Below are 18,236 nucleotides of genomic sequence, written 5' to 3'. Positions count from 1 at the left end.
TTCTGAGGATTTAGATGCTATCTGTTGTGGTTTAACGCCAGCCGGCAACGGAGCACCACCCAGCTGCTCGCTCACTCCCCCACAGTGGGATGGAGGAGAGAATCAGAAGACTAAAAGTGAGAAAACTCGTGGGTTGAGATAGAGACAGTTTAATAGGTAAAGCAAAAGCCGCACACACAAGCAAAGCAAAACAAGGAATTCATTCACTCCTTCCCATCAGCAGGCAGGTGTTCAGCCATCCCCAGGACAACAGGGCTCCATCACGCATAACGGTGACTTGGGAAGACAAACGCCATCACGCCAAATGTTCCTCCTTCTTCCCCCAGCTTTATATGCTGAGCATGATGTCATATGATAGGGATATCCCTTTGGTCAGTTTGGGTCAGCTGTCCCGGCTGTGTCCCCTCCCAGCTTCTTGTGCACCCCCAGCCTACTCGCTGGTGGGGTGGTATGAGGAGCAGAAAAGGCCTTGACTCTGTGTAAGCACTGCTCAGCAGTAACTAAAACATCCCTCTATTATTAATGCTGTTTTCAGGACAAATCCAAAACATAGCACCATACTAGCTACTATGAAGAAAATTAACTCTACCCCAGTCAAAACCAGGACACGATCCAATAGTAATAATACCAGTTTAAGAGAATGTGGCCTTTTGCACTGTTACACTCACTTAAGCAAGTAAATGTTCAATTGGGATGATTCACTTCAAGTGAAAGTGTGTAGCTTTTCCTTAAGAATGACTTATGAGATCGTTTTTATTTCAAATCCACTATACTTAAAGCTATTACTCCTTTCCATCAGTGTATACACTTAACTATGTTTGCAGCAAGAACAGCCAAGAAGGAATTGTTGTGAGGTATTTTTTTTTAACCTTGGATAGATCCTTCTTGGTAGTGCTGGCAGAATGGACATTTCCTGGACTTCTTGAACAAATTACTCGGCGCTGGTGAGGCTGTACCTGCAGTACTGCATCCAGTTCTAGGCTCCCCAGTACAAGAAAGCTATGGACTAAAATGGAGGGAGTCCAGCACAGGGCCACAATGATGATTAAGGGTCTGGAGCATCTGTCATGTGAGGAAAGGCTGAGACTCTTTAGCCTGGACAAGACAAGGCTCGGGGGTAATCTTATGTATGTGCATAAATACCTGATGGGATGCAATGGAGGGTGCCAGCCTCTCCTCAGTAGTGCCTGCTGACAGGACAAGAGGCAATGGGCACAAATTAAAACACATGAAATTCCACTGGAACACAAGAAAACACTTTTTATTATGAGGGATGTTGTACACTGGCAGAGGTTGTGGAGTCTCCATCTGTGGAGATACTCAAAACTCAACTGGACGTGGTCCTGGACAACCTGCTCTAGCTGACCCTGCTTGGGCAGGTGGGTTGCACTGGATGACCTCAAGAGCTCCCTTCAACCTCAACAATTCTGTGAATTCATTTGCAATTTTTCACCAGAATGTCCTTGCCTCGCTGTGGTCTCTTTCATCCATCATCTGAATTTAGTGCTGGATGGTACAACTACTGTCATCAGGTATCAGTTTTGCAATGCCTATGTCTCAGGTAGGCCACCTGGGAAATTAGTTCTTTAAATAAAGTTTTTAATCACTATAAATCACCAACTTATTTACCTGCAGAAGACCAATAATGCAACATCCTTTATAAGTATTTGACATATGTAAAAAATAAACCTTATTTTTGACTGTTGTATGCAAGCCAGCATTATACATATTTCTTGTATAGAATCAAAATGGTGTTCCTGCCTGGTATGGTTCTCTGGGGGACGTGCCAGCATCAAGTGTTGGTAATCAAAAGCATGATCATCCTAGAGAGTTTTAATTAGGAAGCAAAGGGGTTTTTTTTGAACAAAAGGACAGTTATCCTTACCTGCTCTGTGACTAAATCCTTGGATTTGCTTTTCCATAGAACTGAGGTAACAGAAGGAAACTGAAGCTATTTCTAAATGTCCTGTTTGCTGTGATGCAAGAAAGCACACAGTTGGAGTTAGTACACTTCAAATTTTATCCCTCGCCTGTTTTAAAATAACCTTTCGTTGTTGCAAGCCTGAACGTCTTCGTATATACACAAGGCTCGAGGGGGGGGCCCTCCCGCGGGCCCGCTGCGGGTTCCCGGGCGCCGTGCGGCACCGGCCCTGCGGCACGGCCTCGGGGACGGCCGCTGCCCCGCCGCGGTCTCGGCCCGGGACCGCAGGTACTGGCGGGCGGCTCGCGGGCAGCTACAGCGGGGCCCTGCCGGGCGCCACTTCTTGCTCCGCCCCGCAGCACGACGCTCCTTCCGGTGCAGGCGGCGAACATGGTGGGTATCGCTCGCCGCGCCGAGGAAAGGGCCCGGCCCGGCGGGCCGGCAGAGCCCGCGCCTTCGCCTTCGGGGCGACGCCCGGGTTTCCAGCGGCGCAGCTCTGCGCAGCGGGCCGGGAGGCCGGCGCGGGCTGGTGGCTGTGGCGGCGGTGGTGGCACTCGTCACTCCGGTTCCAGAGTGGAGCCGGGAGCGCGCCTGCCGCCCGCCCGCCCGGGCCGGGCCTGGCGATGGCGGGACGGCGAGCGCGCGGCGAGGTGAGGCTGGGCGGCAGCCCGGGGCTGTGGGGCCTCGGGGCCTGCGTCCGGCCGGGGCCTTTGCTGCGAGGGGCGCGGCGTCCTCTGCCCGCGCGGTGAAGGGCTCCTGCTTCCGGTTTTTCAGTTAATTTCTGGGGAATTGGTGATTTTTCTCAGCTTTATTGAAAGGTTTTTTTCGCAGCTTTTCCCTGGGAAGCATTTAGCCAGGCTGAAAAGTGGCGATGTGAGATAAGAAATCTGCCCCGTGTTCAAAACAGAGAGATGTCTGTTTCCAGGCAATCAGCTACTGCTACTAGCGTTGAATAAATTGTAGCTAAGTACTACAACCTCTTGAAATGACAATACAACTGACGTTTTGTTGGTACTTTTTACAGGGGACACCGCAAAAGGATGTTACAATAAAACCCGATGCCCCAAGCACATTACTTTCGGAGAAACATGCAGACTATATTGCTTCATATGGAACAAAGAAAGATGATTATGTAGGTATCGGTTTGTTTCAGTACAGCTGTGGTTTTATTAACAGTAATAATAACTCTTGTTTACTTGCCCAGAGTTAAGGGTTAGATGCATGCTCACAAGCTAATTGTTTCTTGCCCTGCAATCCAAAGTATAAAAGAAAGATGTCTTTGTTAATTTCCCTAGGTCAGTGATGAGTTTTGGCATGTATTACCTGAGTGTAAATTTGAAGATTATCAGTTTAGCTCTAGAATTACTCTGAGACCTGGGAAATGAACTACTTGTTGCTTCTTCATCCACTAGAATGCACAAGGAGCGTAGCTGCATTTACGCATTGCTGTTTTGATGGGACAACAGACTGAATCTCACCACAGCACTGCTTCGTGCTTACTGGCTTTGATAAACACTTCAACTAGCATTGGTTTTGTAGTTGTAGGTTATCAGATGTAGCCCACAACAATAGGATTCCAGTTCCAGCAGGTGAAACGTCAATAACTGCTTATGTCTGAAGAAAAGAAAAGTTGCAGTTATCTTTACTGTCCGCAAAAGAACTCTGAGCACTATTGCTTATGATTGTTGTTCTTGTGCTTAAAAAGTACTGCATGTAGAAAATAATGTTTATGGGTAGTGTAGGTGATGTAATCAATGTAAGAGAATTCAATATGGGATTGTGCTTCCTAGTGCAGCTTTAGATTGTGGCAGTTTTGGCACTTGGAAGTAAGTTTCATTAAATGTTAGACTTGTTATTTTTGAGACTAGTTGGGGTGGTAATTTGAGTGGTAGTTTGGATGCCAGGATAATAACTGATGATCTGAAGTGAACTGGTGCCTAACTACTTGTATGTGTTTAATTTGATGTTGAGCTTGATACTTCTGAACTAGAAAATACGGGGGAGGAAGGGATCTACATATACATCTAGTATATGTAGATATATGCATGTGCATGTGCCAGTATGTACGCGTGTGTAATATACACACATGCACGATGTACAGAGTATTTGTGAGTGGCTGATATATAGGAAGTTGTTAATAGGATGGAAGATGGTTGACATATTACAAACTGTAAATGTTAACGAATGTATTTTCATTGCTCTGTATTGATGATGTGCTTATCTGATTAAGAACTAAAATAATGCACTACTTAGGAATACTGTATGTCGGAGTATTTGAGGATGAGTGGTGTTTACTGGGGGCTGACGGCAATGGATCTCATGGGGCAGCTGCACCGAATGAACAAAGAAGAAATTCTGGCATTCATCAAATCGTGTCAACATGAATGTGGTGGAATAAGTGCCAGCATAGGTCATGATCCTCATCTTCTGTATACCCTCAGTGCTGTCCAGGTAAATATAACAGGGTAATTTTAGACAAAAACATTTGTGGTTAATGATTTGGTTGATTGCAGATTTACAAACCAGGTACTGTTGGATGCTGACGGCAAAAACTATTTCAGTACCTTATTAAAAAAAAAAATGCCTAATGGACAAAACTTTAGGATTTAGCTGTATCATTTCCTAAAAAATTGTCAGATTTGGGAATGTTGTGCTTTTAATGATTATTTAATAGTGACTGCATTCTTGATAAATTTTGTAACAGTTGTTTTGAAATACTTCTTAGCTACAGTTTTTACTGGAGTTTTTTGTAGATAATTTTGGATTTTATAAATTCTTCTTAGTGTACATTGAGGTAAAAGATATGTATGACCAGAATAAGAGTAAAGTTTTTGATTTTATTTTTTAATGTATATATTACTATGTAGTATGATTGCTATATATTATAACACATTAATAAATAATTGTTTATATAAACTATATTTATGTAGTATGTATAATTATGTGTAGTGTGTTTACACTTTAGTACTGTACGAAAGAAACATTGTGGTAGCCAGTTCTTGTTGTGTTCCTCAAATCTGCTTTTTTGTGTTCCTCAAATCTGCTTTTTTGTGTATAACTTAAAAATGATACCAGTCTGTTGGGCATTTATTTATTTGGTGTGTATTCTTCCCCTGAGGAAAAAGTAATTCTCAATCTTATTTTTTCACTATAACTATTTCCATTATAATTTTTCACTGTCTCTTGTATCCTTTTTTTGTTTTGTTTTGTTCTCCTTCTCACGCAAACGGTCGTGGAAAAAAAAAAAATTACCAAAAAGGCTCAAATGTTTCTGAACTATTGCTTGATTGCTTGCATAATGTATTTCTAGTCCAATCTTATGGAAGAAATATTCAAATGGTGTTACAAATAAATAAGATAGCGTCCTGTTTTAGGAAGGAAGTGTGTTGGATTTAGGGTGTTGGATTTGAAACCCTTAGGTAGGACAGAAGAATGCTGTTTTCTTGGGTCAGTGATGAGTGTTGGCATGTGTTATCTGCTCTAAAGTTGATATTTATCACCACTTTAGCTCTAGAATTACTCTGAGTACTCTGAGAACCAGGAAACTTAAATTTCTTTAGGCTGTGACGTTTGAGCTTTTCCAAACTCCCAATCAAACTCCTTTCACAAATTCTAATCCAGTATAAGGAGAAGGGGTACAATTTGAGGTTGTTTACTGTTACGTATTAGGGATGTTAGCTCTTAAATAAATACTTCATGTTACTAGGAGATATTTTCATGTTACGTGAATGCAGCTGTAGATGTGTGAAGTTGAAAGGTGTTAGCAAGTGCTGATGTAAAATTTTTTGGGTAAACTTAACCAGCATGTCTTAATGAGCATGCATGTTCTTAGTGAACAAACACCGTTTAGTCCTATCTGCATATCTGGAATGTTTAAAGGGTCATCTCACATCTTCCTTTGATCACAATTAATAGTAATGTGTTCAGATTTGCTTTTTAAGGAGCATGCTATGATTATATATTTTCTGTTGGAGTTATAAATTCTTTTTTGCGTTTCCGTAAGACTTAAATTTTATCTAACAGTTGAAAGATTCCAGCTAACTCTAGGTGTTCAAAGTCATAGTTGTTGGTATTTTTGGGGATTGGCACTATGATAATGCTTAGTTTCAACTGTTCTTTCTATTATGCTATTTATAATAAATTCTTAATTACTTTCTTTACAGATTATGCAAGTTATGAGTAAAAACACGAAGCCAGCTGGGGCTCAGAAACAGTATTGTTGTTGTCATATGACATTGTGTTGTATGGGTTTACAACAGTTCAAATTAGTGCTAGCTCAGAAAACTTTGTATTCCCTACTATGACCTTTATTTTTCTTCCAGAATATATTGACTGTACAGTTTGTGTCTAATCATATTGTTCATACTTTTTTTAAATTATTGCAATTTGGTTCTTCTCATATTTAAAAATGGAATGTAAATAAAAATCTTACAATTCGAAACTAAGCATTGCTGACAGGCTTGGACTGTGAGTGGTGTTAGTAACTAGCTGCTTAACTTGCACATATCCAAGTAGCAGCAGTGCACAAACTACAAATTTGTAAGTCTAGGATGTCATTATCCCATTACAAAATCAACCATAATCAAATCTCTGTTCTACATAATGCTAACAAATAAACCTGATTATGCTTTTGAAAGGAGAGCTGGAATTGCCTATATTTTCATTTGAGAATTTCTTAAAGTTTTTAGACAGAGATAGATGAACTGCAGTGAATGAAATTTTATTTTAATAAACCTTACCAAATAGTTTTCACAGTCAATTAAATAGTCTTTTATAAATCTAGGATTTTTTTTTTTAAAGAAATTTTTAAAATTTTTGCCTCTCTCTGATTGTTACTGTGTCGTCTTTTTTTTTTCCCAGATTCTTATCTTATATGATAGTCTCCATGTTGTTGATGTAAATAAAATTGTTGAATATATACAGAACTTGCAAAAAGAAGATGGATCATTTGCTGGAGACAAATGGGGTAATTTTTAGATCTTTAAAATTTAGTGACTAGGTTGACGTATGTAAGTCTGTGAACTTAAGTTTCCTTGGAAGGTGTTTTTGCTTATGTATTGCGTGTCAACATTTTTATTTTCTGAGTTATGAAAAAGGAAGTTTTGTGAAGAGAGATTTTTGTTTCATTCCTTTCATAAATATTCTAAACTTCTGTTCCATTCTTGTATTAAAAATAAATTGTCCAGCTCTTAAAGAAGAAAACCTTTGGGTATTTGTAACTTGACAGTACTTTGATATACTAGATAAGACATTCCTTACGGAATAGTATATGCTTGCTATTTAATGGCAGTCAGTTCCAATCCTTATCCATTTCGGCTGTGAAAGGATCTTTCACTATGTGGGAATGAGAAAAACTGGTTTTGTAGTCATGAACTTCTGTTAATACTGATTTTGTTTCTGCACATAAATTCTTTATGAACAAAGATGGTATTTTTAAGCTGTAGCATAAATATTTAGTCACTCTAAAAATACTTGTCCCCCTGGAATGCTTAAATTTTAATAAAATCTATTGTGTATCACTCATGTTACTGTTCTGGTAAAATTCAACAATCAAGACCATGGCAGTATATGTATGCTACTGTAAAGGTAGCTGTTATGCTATGTGTTAAAATGGTTCATAGTTTGCTGCATCCTTTTTGTTAGAAGTATTGAAACAAACGTACTGAATGCACAATGGATTTATGTTATTTCTGAAAGGCAGTTACAGTGCAACTGAAGGAGTGTTGATACCTGATGTAGGACAGAACAGCATGTGTTTGTTTTATATGCTTCAGCTTGTGGATTTCTTAAGAAGAAAACTCTTGCATCAGTTTGACCAAAAAAATGACTGTTTGTGGCTGGGTTCAATTTTAAATTTTGACTTCAAGTATTAATTGCTCAGAGTTTGTGCTAGGAGAGTTGTATTGGTATGGACTTGCCGAGCAATCATTCTGCTATAAGTGTAGCATTTTGGTTTAGCTTCCAGGTATAATTATGCAAAAGAAAACTTGCAAGTTTCATCAGTCTTCCTCTAAAAACAAAAATGCCTTCTACTTCTGCCTGGATTTAAGGCAGATCAAGAGTTGTGTCTGAGTATTTTTGAGTCCACTGCTCTTCAATTATCTAGTAGACCACTACAGATACTCTCTGAAATTATATAGTTATTTATAAATTACCACTAGTTGAATTGATTTGGATATATATCTGACTATACACCAGTTCAAAATGAGTTGTTCATTTTTATGTGCAGTAAACATACAGATCAATTGAGTTGTAATGTACACTTTCTGATTTACTGAGGAAGTAATCCATGGGCTGGAAAAGGAAACAGTACAGGGGCAGGTTTTGGCTGATTTTTGTTGTTCAATGTAAAACCTAGTATTTTAACATTTTGTTCCATATTTTCAGTGGTGGTTTAAATGTATTTTTGTTGTTGTTAATAAAAATACTCTTATTTCCTTCCCTACCCCCCACATTCTAGGAGAAATAGATACAAGGTTCTCCTTCTGTGCTGCAGCAACTCTTGCACTTCTGGTAAGTCCTAAATCATTACTTGCACAAGTACAGAATCTTCTCTTTGGTACTGCTGAAGTTTCTGTAGTTAAGGAGCTTGGTAGAATATAAAGTGCATTAGTTGCTTTTCTGACTTGCAGGGAAAGCTGGATGCTATTGATGTGGGGAAAGCAGTAGAATTCGTTTTGTCCTGTATGAACTTTGATGGAGGATTTGGTTGTAGACCAGGTTCCGAATCACATGCAGGACAGGTGAGTTTTTCTTTATATGGAAATGTTTTAAATTAGCAAGTGTCACATACTGCCTATAAACGTTTCTTTACGACATCTATCGGTGATGTCAATTGATGTACCTTTCTTGTTTCCCAAATGCCTGATTCTAGTACCTTAGTTAAAAGAAGTGAACAAATAGGTAGATAAATCTGAGACGATGAGACTCTGGAGGTTATAATCTAGGCCAAAAAAAAAGATTATAAGGGAACAACTTTTAGGACTGTATTTCAGTCTTCACATAGTGATGTCGGAATAGTTAGCATGAGGATTTTTAGAGAATTTGAAATGGGTATTAATGGAGACATTGGACAAGATCTATCACTGTGTCTGCCACAAATCATAATGAAACAGAGGTCAATTGTATAATATGTTTGATATTTATCAGCTGATGAACGCAAATAAAAATGAGACGTGAAACTTCTCAAGGGGAGGCTTGCTTAACTTTTTGAGGAAAGTCAGTTTTAAGATGAGATGCCTAACTCGGGCATGGGAACATTGATAATGTTTTGTAGTAGGCACTAAAGAGTGTTTTCCTAGTGAAAGATGCGCAGTAAAATCTATTTGAGAAGCGAATGCAGTAATATGATTGGAACAAATTAAGGGATCTCTCAAGGAAGAGAATCTCAATGACTTCTTCCAGCAGAAAATTTACATAAAAACTACCTTTCCTATTTTTATTTTTTTCATGGAAGGGATTATTGCACTTAACCTGAATTTTTTAATAGAAATCAGCTTTTAATAAAATATTTTAATGCTGTTGCAATCCCCTTTTTATTTTGCATAATTATGGTGAGCAATGCCATAGCCAGGATTCACCTCAGCACATCAAAATACTAGAGTTATTTTGTTGAGAAAAAGTGCTGGGTTTTTTCTCCCTCCCCCCCTTTTTTTAAATCAGGAAAAAAAAAAATTAAATCTGGTACATGTACCTTATCTTACGAGTTTTATCTACAGTAGCATTGCCCATATGGTCTAAATGGCTGGACTGTGTTCTGGTGTTCAAGGAAGTCAGATTAAGTAGCTGAACCCACCCTGCAGCTGGCATTTCCTGGGAGGATTAGATGTGTTGTGCATATTCACGTACTCCTTAAAATGCTGTTAAGGGCAACTCCTTCACCTGCACAGTAGTTCAAACGTTTTCTGAGAATATCACATTTATTTTGCAGTATTCTTGGATAGGCACATCCCTGTTGATGTGTGCTTTTGTTGGGTTTTTTGTTGTCTTTTTGGCGGTGTGTTTTATTAGGAAAACGCAATTATGAGCAGGCTTCAGTTAATACTGTGGTTTCTTGCAGTTTGTGCTTGGCTACTTTCTTGGTGACTGCATGAAATGTGACTGGAGTATGCTGTTGCACTGTAAATGTTATTTCCCAGGAAAAAATAAACAGGGATTAATCGATGCCCATATATTACATGGCACATTGAAAGTAAGCCTGACATGACTAGATGTATGTGGGATTGCCAGGATAGTTAAATGATCAGGGCTAACCTGTTTCTGCTGGAGAATTCATTTGGTCTTTAGTTTGCTCTCCACAAGCCTTAGGGTAAGAGGCACATACAGGAACAAACCATAGGCTGGATGCAAAATTTTCATGAAGGCCATATCCAGCCTGCAGAAATCAGTTTGGGTACTCTGGCTTGAGAGTCTGTTTTTAAAATAAAACTGTATGGCTCTGCCTGATCTTCTAGGATCTTTTTCCAGACCTTGCATTAGTGTCTTATATTAGTAAAATCTTCCTGTTCTATAATTACACTGTGTAACTGGTACTTTTATACAAAAGCAACTGTAACGATAACATACTTTTCTAATGGAAAGGTAAAACTCAATTGAAATTAAAAGTTGAAATGTGTGCTTATTTTGTATTGTGTTTGCATGACTGTATTCCTGCTTTGAGATCTTCCTGCATTTAGTCTGCTAAACTATACTTAGTTTTTAAATACACAAAAAATTTATGTCTGTAATTTTAGATCTATTGTTGCACAGGATTTCTGGCTATAACAGACCAGTTGCATCAAATAAATGTTGACTTGCTGGGTTGGTGGCTTTGTGAACGTCAGTTACCTTCTGGAGGTCTCAATGGACGACCAGAGAAGGTATTAGGTGGCTTCTTTTGTTTGTTCAAACCTCAATAGAGATTATTTTTTCTAAAGGTAAAGTACTTCTGGAAAATGTCATGACTTCTATGAAATATTTAGCAAACTTTTCAAAGAAGTCAGGCCTTCAGTTTGATGCTTCATTTTGTTGCTAACACTTGTCATGCAGTCCTTAGCTATGCTTAGTTTGAGTCCTCAGTTTAGGAAGGTACAAATACTGAAGTATGTCTTGCTGACCACTTGAACCAGTATCCTGTTAAATCAGGGCTTGAATATTTTCTGACGTTGGGATTGATCTCTTCTGTAGGATTTGTACAAAAATTAGTGTTTTACTGGATGTAAATCCTGGGTGTAATAGTGTTCCACATCACACTAGGAAATTGTGTAACCTAGAATAATCTCCACTGGCAAATAGATAATCAACCAACAGATTTTTTTTTTTCTAAAAAATGAAACTAGTTGATAAGAAGTTGTTCGTACTTACTCCTGAAAAAGGCGCTATGTTTTTTTTAGCCTCTCCTATAGAAGGTGAAGGCTGTTTCAAAATCGCATTCTTGTAGTTTTGTTTCTTGAAGAAGGGAAGAGGTTTGAAAAAGAGACTTTCCCTTCCTGAAAAAGGGAAGTCCTCTGAGAAGAGACTGCATCCAGGAACTTTCTTCTCTTTTACCCCAAAGAAACTCTTTAAGTGTTGTTTCTCTGCAACAGTATTATGACAGCACACCTAGTAATTTGCACAATCACCAATAAAATTTGCAACGTCATGTTTAAAACAAAATCAAATTCTAATGTGCTTCTCTGCTTGCCAGTTACCTGATGTATGTTACTCATGGTGGGTGCTAGCATCTTTGAAGATGATTGGTAGGTTACACTGGATTGACAGAGAGAAACTGCGCTGCTTTATTTTGGCTTGCCAGGATGAGGAGACTGGAGGATTTGCTGACAGACCAGGAGATATGGTAAATAATCCTTTACTAAATAAAATACTTTTTCAGTTGAAATTTTCAATTAAGTGTAAGTTTTCTCGTTTGAGTGTAACTCAACTCGTGATCCAGGTGTAAGTGTTTTGCAGAGCCTCTGAAGGAAAGAATAGGGTAGAGTTGCTTTCGAAGGCTTACTTGGGGAGCACGTATTTTATATTGCACTCGCACTGTAGTATCCCCTACTGAAGTCAGTTGCCATTCCTTACAAAGTCTGGTTTCGTTCCCATAACACATACCAGACAAATCGTTTCTCACGAGACCACTTGGAAGATCTCTGTAAAAATACTGTGTTTGGTGGTGGGATGTGTGGGTTTTTTTGGGGTTTGTTTTGTTTTGTAAAATGATATGCAAGCTAGAGTCCCGCGCAGGTTAGGTAGTCTTCAACTCTCTTGGTGGTTTTGTCTGGTCTAAATGAGTCATAAGTTTTTATTAAGAACCCTTATATGCTAACTTTTGTTCTGTGCCAGCCCAGCCACTGAATAAATCCTCTCACTGGCATTTGTCTAGATGAAGGAGGAAGAAGCTTCTGTGATAACATTATGAAGAGGCTGGTGGTATGGATTTTCTGCTTGGTTGAGAGAGCAATTATGGTTTAGCTGGTGTGTTCTCTCTGCTTTCAAGCAGAAATAATTGAGATTGTCCAGGTACAATGGCAAATAAAGTTTGTGTCTTTCAAGGGTGCTGGACAGATAAAATAAGTATTATGAGACCTCAGTGCAATTCCTATAGAACACTTGACCGCTTATTTGTCAGCGGTCAGGGGGAAGTCTTAGCTGTTTTTATTGCAGCTGACCGTGTCTTTTCCTTTCTCCACAAATGCATTAAAAACTGAAGTAGCTTTCTATTTCTTTGCAAGCTGATACATTATTCCCACTTGGGGGAGGGGGAGAAATCTCTTTACTCTGGTCTGTCATTTGGAAAGTGTTTTGGTGTTCTTAAAATAGGAAGGTTTTTGTATTTCTGAGGAGCTCACGGAAAGACTTTTTCCCTTTTCAGAATTCTCCAAGAAAAGCCTAACACTTAAAAGTCTTAATGCTTTTCTGGCTTTGAGATTAAACTTGAGCTATTTCTGTCTTGCTGGAAGAGCAGCTTTGCAGTGCCTTTCCTCTATATCTAATGCAGGCACCTGTGGGAGAGTTTTTGCATATTGTTAGCGGTCATTTCATATTATTTTTACCTGTCATCCATTATTGAAGTGGGCACTGCCATAGAAATGTTGATGCCTACAGGTTTTTGCTTTGTTCCTCCAGAAACTCATTCCTAACAGACGCTGTTGTTTTTTGGTTGGGGTTTTTTTTGTAGTTCTTTGTTTGTTTGTTGGTTTGGGTTGGTTTGTTTGTTTTGGGGTTTTGGGGGGAGTGTGGTTTTGGGGGGGGTGGTTTTTTTGTTTGGGGGGTTGGGTTCTTTGGGGTTTTTTTTTAATTAGTTCTAGGTTCTAGTCTTTTGATTTGATATTGTGATCGTGTTTCAGGTTTTGAACCACTTGACAGTAAGACAGCTGTCTTTTTTTAAGTTACAAGCAGCTAGTTCTCGATAACTTAGTAGCTGTGCTTATTAGCTCTTAGTTGTAGTTCAACAGGTTTTTCCTTTTTTTTATTTGCTTTAAAGAAAATTGCAGAAAGGAGCAGACAACATAGCAGTAGATATATCTTCTAGGAATCTGGGTTTCTCTGAACACACATACTGTTCATCAAGAGGTTGAATCTGTAACTTCATTTGCACATTTCCCATTGGGGACGGTCTCCCCTTCTGGGCCTGTTGATCAGTACAAGGAAATTCTGTCTTGCCATTCCTAAAGTGTACTGTTTATTATTACTATTTTGCTATGTACTTACTTATTTTACCCCTCCTCTAATGGCCACATACTCATTCTGGGAAGGAGCAAGCAAACATATATGTCTGAGCTTTGACCACACCTGTAATGTGGTTGCTGAACCATTGAGGAGCAAGACTTGCTATGCTAGTGTATTTTGAACCTTCTAGGCTGTGATCAATGGTTGGAGATCCTGTATATGGCTATAACATGGTAATTCAGCTTAGTTTACTGCAGTATAGAACCTTAGCAATAAAGTCAGAAGTTCCACTAACGCAAACAGGATGTACGCTGCACCAGACAGCACAAGTACTTTTGGATAGGATTTTGTAGAATGGCTAATTAACTCCACTGACAGGATGCTTAGGTCATGAGAATTTATAGTCTATTGCAGTTAATGTGGTGATACATGCTTTTAGGCAAGGTTCATACAGTGAAGGAATATTTGGATACCAAATAACTGCTCCTGTCTCTTCTGGGTTTTTTCTTCCTTGTATTTTTTCCTTTTAGTTTTTTAGCACAGTAGGTTGCTGCTCCCCTCTCAAGATTTTACAGCACAGCTCATATTCAGAGACCATTAAAGAGCATTATAATGTTGCTGAAGAGCAAATGGGGAAATTATGGAAGTGGTACTTGTAGATGATCAAATTTACTTTTAATTTTTTTTTTAATCTTTGCTTCTGCTACCCCATGACATTGCGTGCTAATGGAGACATGTGAGTGCTTCCTTCCAGATTCGGAGTTGAAAATCTTCTTAGCAGCAGACAATTGACAAGCGTCTCTGAGTAAATCATAGTACTGTAAATGCATGCTGTGTAAATTGTCTTGCCTGTCAACACGTTAGCACAAATGAAAGTTTGTTCAGTTGCATTGTCTTCTCCAGCCATGGAGATTTGCAGTTCTCTTGCTAGCAAACAAAAGATTCATTCCATACAAATGAAAAGCTGATTGACTTCTGGAAATGGACACAAACTTTCTTTCTTCTCCCAGGTGGATCCATTTCACACCTTATTTGGAATTGCTGGACTATCTTTATTAGGAGAAGAACAAATTAAGGCCGTCAATCCTGTCTTTTGTATGCCAGAAGATGTCCTTCGAAGAATAAATGTACAGCCTGAGCTTGTGAGCTAAGCCTCGTAGAGACAAAAGGTTGATATGCCCAGTTGCTTTGGTTTTACTGGTTTAAGTCATCTCATCTCTGAAACTGTTAGCATATTCTTCTTTGAGATGTGTTTACGTTATGAAAGTAAAGCAGTAGCTTTACTGTGGGCTTTGTCACTTTGTAAACTGTATCAGAACAGGCTGGTTCTAATCATCTGAGTGAAACGTTCTTTGGTTGTATATAAGAGATGTAGAAACATTTCTAATCTGTATCTAAATAATATGGACCTTTGCTTTTTTTTTTTTGGATATTCAAGTCAAAGCAATTGTGTGAATCCTTAATTTCTGTATTCCTGTGATATCAACCATGCTAGCATTTGTCTTACACAAGCATGTTTTGATGGTGGATCACACAAAGCACTTTAAAAGAATATGGAAAAAAAAACCCCAACAAACAAAACCCTACTTAAGCCATGCACTTAATGCGACACACGTGTATTTAATTCTTCCTGTTCATGTTTGCCATCACTTTTATATACTGCGAAACAAGTTTTTTCTTCTGATAGTAATTGATACCAGTGAAAACAAAAATTATGATTCCATTAAGTATATAAATGTCTTCATTTATTGATGAGTCCCTTAGACAAAATTTCGCTGATATTTGAAATAGAGCATACCTTGAGTATGTATAGTGAAACTTGCTAACATTAAGCGCTCTAGAGAAGGTCTCTATAGGACAGTGACTTGTGACTGAATACAGAGTTGATCCTAAATTCGTTGCTGGGTTGAAATCCTGCTTTCATAGCTTTTAAGACAATAATTGCCAACACTTGATTATGGTGTAATTGAGAATAAAACTAGCTGTGGAAAACACTTGCTCTCTGAAGGATTAAGCCGTTTTTGTCTTCACAGAAACCTTAAAATTGCCTTTTAATTTACATTCCACACACCCTGGCTGAGACTGAATCATATTCCAGTTGAAATATACAGTAAAAGGTAATCATGAAGGGGGAGGAAGTCTTTGATAATCTCTGTACTTATGCTTAAGGAAGGTCTAAAGTTGTTTCAAACACAGTTTTAAAAGCCAGCTGGTTAGTTTTATCCAGCCTCTTCGTGTTAGTAGAGAGTCAGATAGAACTGGACAAAGTAACTTTTTGGTAGACCTTTACTTGTAGAGAATTTCAAAGAGAGAATGTGTATTTGAATGCTCAAATATTCCTAATGAATTTTTTAAGCCTTCTCTACAGGCTTTTAGATAAAAAAAAGTAGGGTAAAAACCCTATTCTTTTTAGCTGTCCAGTTGCCTGATGAATTCTTTGGTCAAAGCCTGGAATTAATTTATTTTTCAAGGTTTGGAAAAAAGTTACAGTAGGCTTTGTGTTGAGTGCGAGGGAATGAGAGCACTGATCAGGTTTTATCTAACTGTAAAGTTTATTTTTAAATTTTCTGTTAAATTTTTCTCATTCCAGGTTATCTTTGCAAGTGCCACTTCTTTTCATCTAAGGAAACACTGTTCAGTACTTAGGAAATTGTCATTTTTTCCATGTTGTATAGACAAAATAGAATCCTCTTCAGAATTTCTAGTCTAGTGTAGATTGAGACACCCTGGGAATTAATATGTGGGTGGTACTGCATGACAGTGGAGAACATTTCACTCTAGGTTGAAACCATATTAATATTATTGGAGTTTTTCTCTGAAGAAGGTCTGGTCAACTTCACTTCCGAAGTCTGCTGTGATTTGTAAAGACCTTGTAAGATTCTAGGTTAAAAAAGGAGTACGTGCACAAATTAAAAACTTCTTAAGAATATTCTTCCATTCTTTACATCAGTTTTTTAAAATACTGTATTTGTAGAAAGAGTCATCACAATTTTTCTTATGCAGACAAAATCACATTTTCTGTTAAATGTACTGTGAAAAAAATTAGTTGCACAGTGTGTCTATGTCAAGACTTATCTCATTTTGGTGCAGAATACATTGTTACCATCTACCTCTATTTTGTTAATAGTACTGATAATGTTTTTTTCTGAGCTTATGTAGTTAGAAACTTTGCAGTAATTAATCTACTGTTCTCAGTCTTCAGTTACAGGTCCTTTATTAAAGGCTTTCAGAGATTTGTACTTTGATAACTTTTTTTTCCCTCATGGAAATCTTTATATGGAAAGATCCTGACATTATCTTAGTACTTGATCTTAAGTACTGTAGTGTAGCTCACATTCCCAGCAATAAATTTGGCAAGATGCTGTATGAGAATTTGTGAAAGAATAATGAATAATTCAGGTACACAGAATTGTGTGTCTGTAGATATGTATATTAAAAGAAAATTGGGGGGAGGGAGGGGAATCAACAGCCATTCTATTACCTTCTAAGAACATGGTCAAGTCCAGAGGTATGTGCTTTGTTCCAAAGGTGCTTCCTTTCAGTTTTGTTGAGACAGCTTGGTGAGGCAAATTCAGCCTTTTGATTTGTGACCATAAAGGAAGGTGGAAGATGGACATTCCTTTTGTTTCTGCTTCTCTTGCCATACACTTGGATTTCTGTCAGAGAAGAGGAGAAGGTCTAACACCAGCTTCAGGAGTCTGAATGCATATGGAAAGTTCAAGGTAGGACTTGAAATTCAGGACAGTGGCGGTAACTGGAATCCGCAGCTGCTGTCTTCCATCCTTTGCTCTGCAGTGAAACTGAACTCTGATGCTTGAATTTTTAACGCTGTCTGACTGATGATGCTCAGTGCTGAGAGAGCACATGCCTGTTCTGAACTAGGAGGCTGGGGGCAGTGCCTTTCAGATGTCAGCTGAGGAGCTGCAACCGATAGAATTTCTATTGTGAAGCTGAATAGCCATCAAAGTACAACTGTCCACAAAGAGTTGTGGCCTAGTAAAGGCTGGCTTCAGGTTGGAGGTTTTTTTAATGCAGGTGTATTAAGTTCCAGAGACAAAGTGTTGACTAGTCAAAATGTTAATTGAAACAGTTTTAGTGGGGTATATTACATGCTAATAAACAAAGCAGTGTTACAGTGTTCTAAAACATGCATAGAAGCACATTAAGACAATTCTAGATGTAAACAAGCTTTATGGTTTTTATTGGGATCTTCTGGTATCCAAACTCTGGAGCAGGGGGAAAACATCTGTGAAGCTCCTACTAAAAGAGTCTCTGAATGTTGAAGAACGGATGTGGAACAAATTATGTTTAAATGCTTTACTCCTGTTTTAAAGAGCATAGCAGACCATTTCTTTGCGTTCCTGTGTCACCGTTTTATTGTCTGTAATTGCATATTTATAATGAAACTTGTTGCATGCCCAGCAACTGTATTTACTATTGTATCATTTATAGCCGTACTAGTACCTGCAGCTTTACCATTTTTTTTTTTTTTTCTTGAACGACAGAACCCCATCTCGGCACGGGGTGGGAGGGGTGGAGATGCGGCCCTCTGCCGCCGTCTCGGCACGGGGCGGCAGCGAGCGGCGCAGGGGCCGCTTGCCGCCATCTCGGCAGGAGGCGGCGGTCTCCCGGGGGTAAGTGCTGAGCGGTCGCAGTGTAAGACTTGTGCGCATGCGCGGGCGGG

General features: G+C 38.7%; 1 protein-coding gene and 2 non-coding genes across 5 annotated transcripts; all 3 read left to right on the top strand.

Moving 5' to 3' along the window:
* The first annotated feature begins 2,282 nt into the window (after window positions 1-2,282).
* On the top strand, window positions 2,283-17,977 carry RABGGTB (Rab geranylgeranyltransferase subunit beta). 3 transcript variants are annotated; one of them, XM_076339878.1, is made up of 9 exons: window positions 2,283-2,314; window positions 2,946-3,053; window positions 4,175-4,372; window positions 6,782-6,887; window positions 8,382-8,434; window positions 8,554-8,664; window positions 10,654-10,779; window positions 11,586-11,735; window positions 14,563-17,977. In XM_076339878.1, exons 1-9 carry the CDS (start codon window positions 2,312-2,314, stop codon window positions 14,701-14,703), a joined length of 996 nt encoding a protein of 331 aa, XP_076195993.1. In that variant the 5' UTR covers window positions 2,283-2,311; the 3' UTR covers window positions 14,704-17,977. The 3 variants fall into 3 exon arrangements, with proteins under 3 accessions (XP_076195993.1, XP_076195994.1, XP_076195992.1); XM_076339877.1 differs by lacking the exon at window positions 2,283-2,314 and adding an exon at window positions 2,502-2,571; XM_076339879.1 differs by lacking the exons at window positions 2,283-2,314; window positions 10,654-10,779 and adding an exon at window positions 2,501-2,571.
* Window positions 3,216-3,298, top strand: LOC143161470 (small nucleolar RNA SNORD45). Its single transcript, XR_012995535.1, has one exon. It is a non-coding gene; the product is annotated as a small nucleolar RNA SNORD45 (small nucleolar RNA).
* LOC143161471 (small nucleolar RNA SNORD45) lies at window positions 5,368-5,452 on the top strand. The gene has a single exon (XR_012995536.1). It is a non-coding gene; the product is annotated as a small nucleolar RNA SNORD45 (small nucleolar RNA).
* Window positions 17,978-18,236: the final 259 nt, after the last annotated feature.

Source organism: Aptenodytes patagonicus, chromosome 5 (assembly GCF_965638725.1).
Source record: "Aptenodytes patagonicus chromosome 5, bAptPat1.pri.cur, whole genome shotgun sequence".
Classification (NCBI taxonomy): Eukaryota; Metazoa; Chordata; class Aves; order Sphenisciformes; family Spheniscidae; genus Aptenodytes; species Aptenodytes patagonicus.
This window is presented reverse-complemented; position numbering and strand designations above follow the sequence as displayed.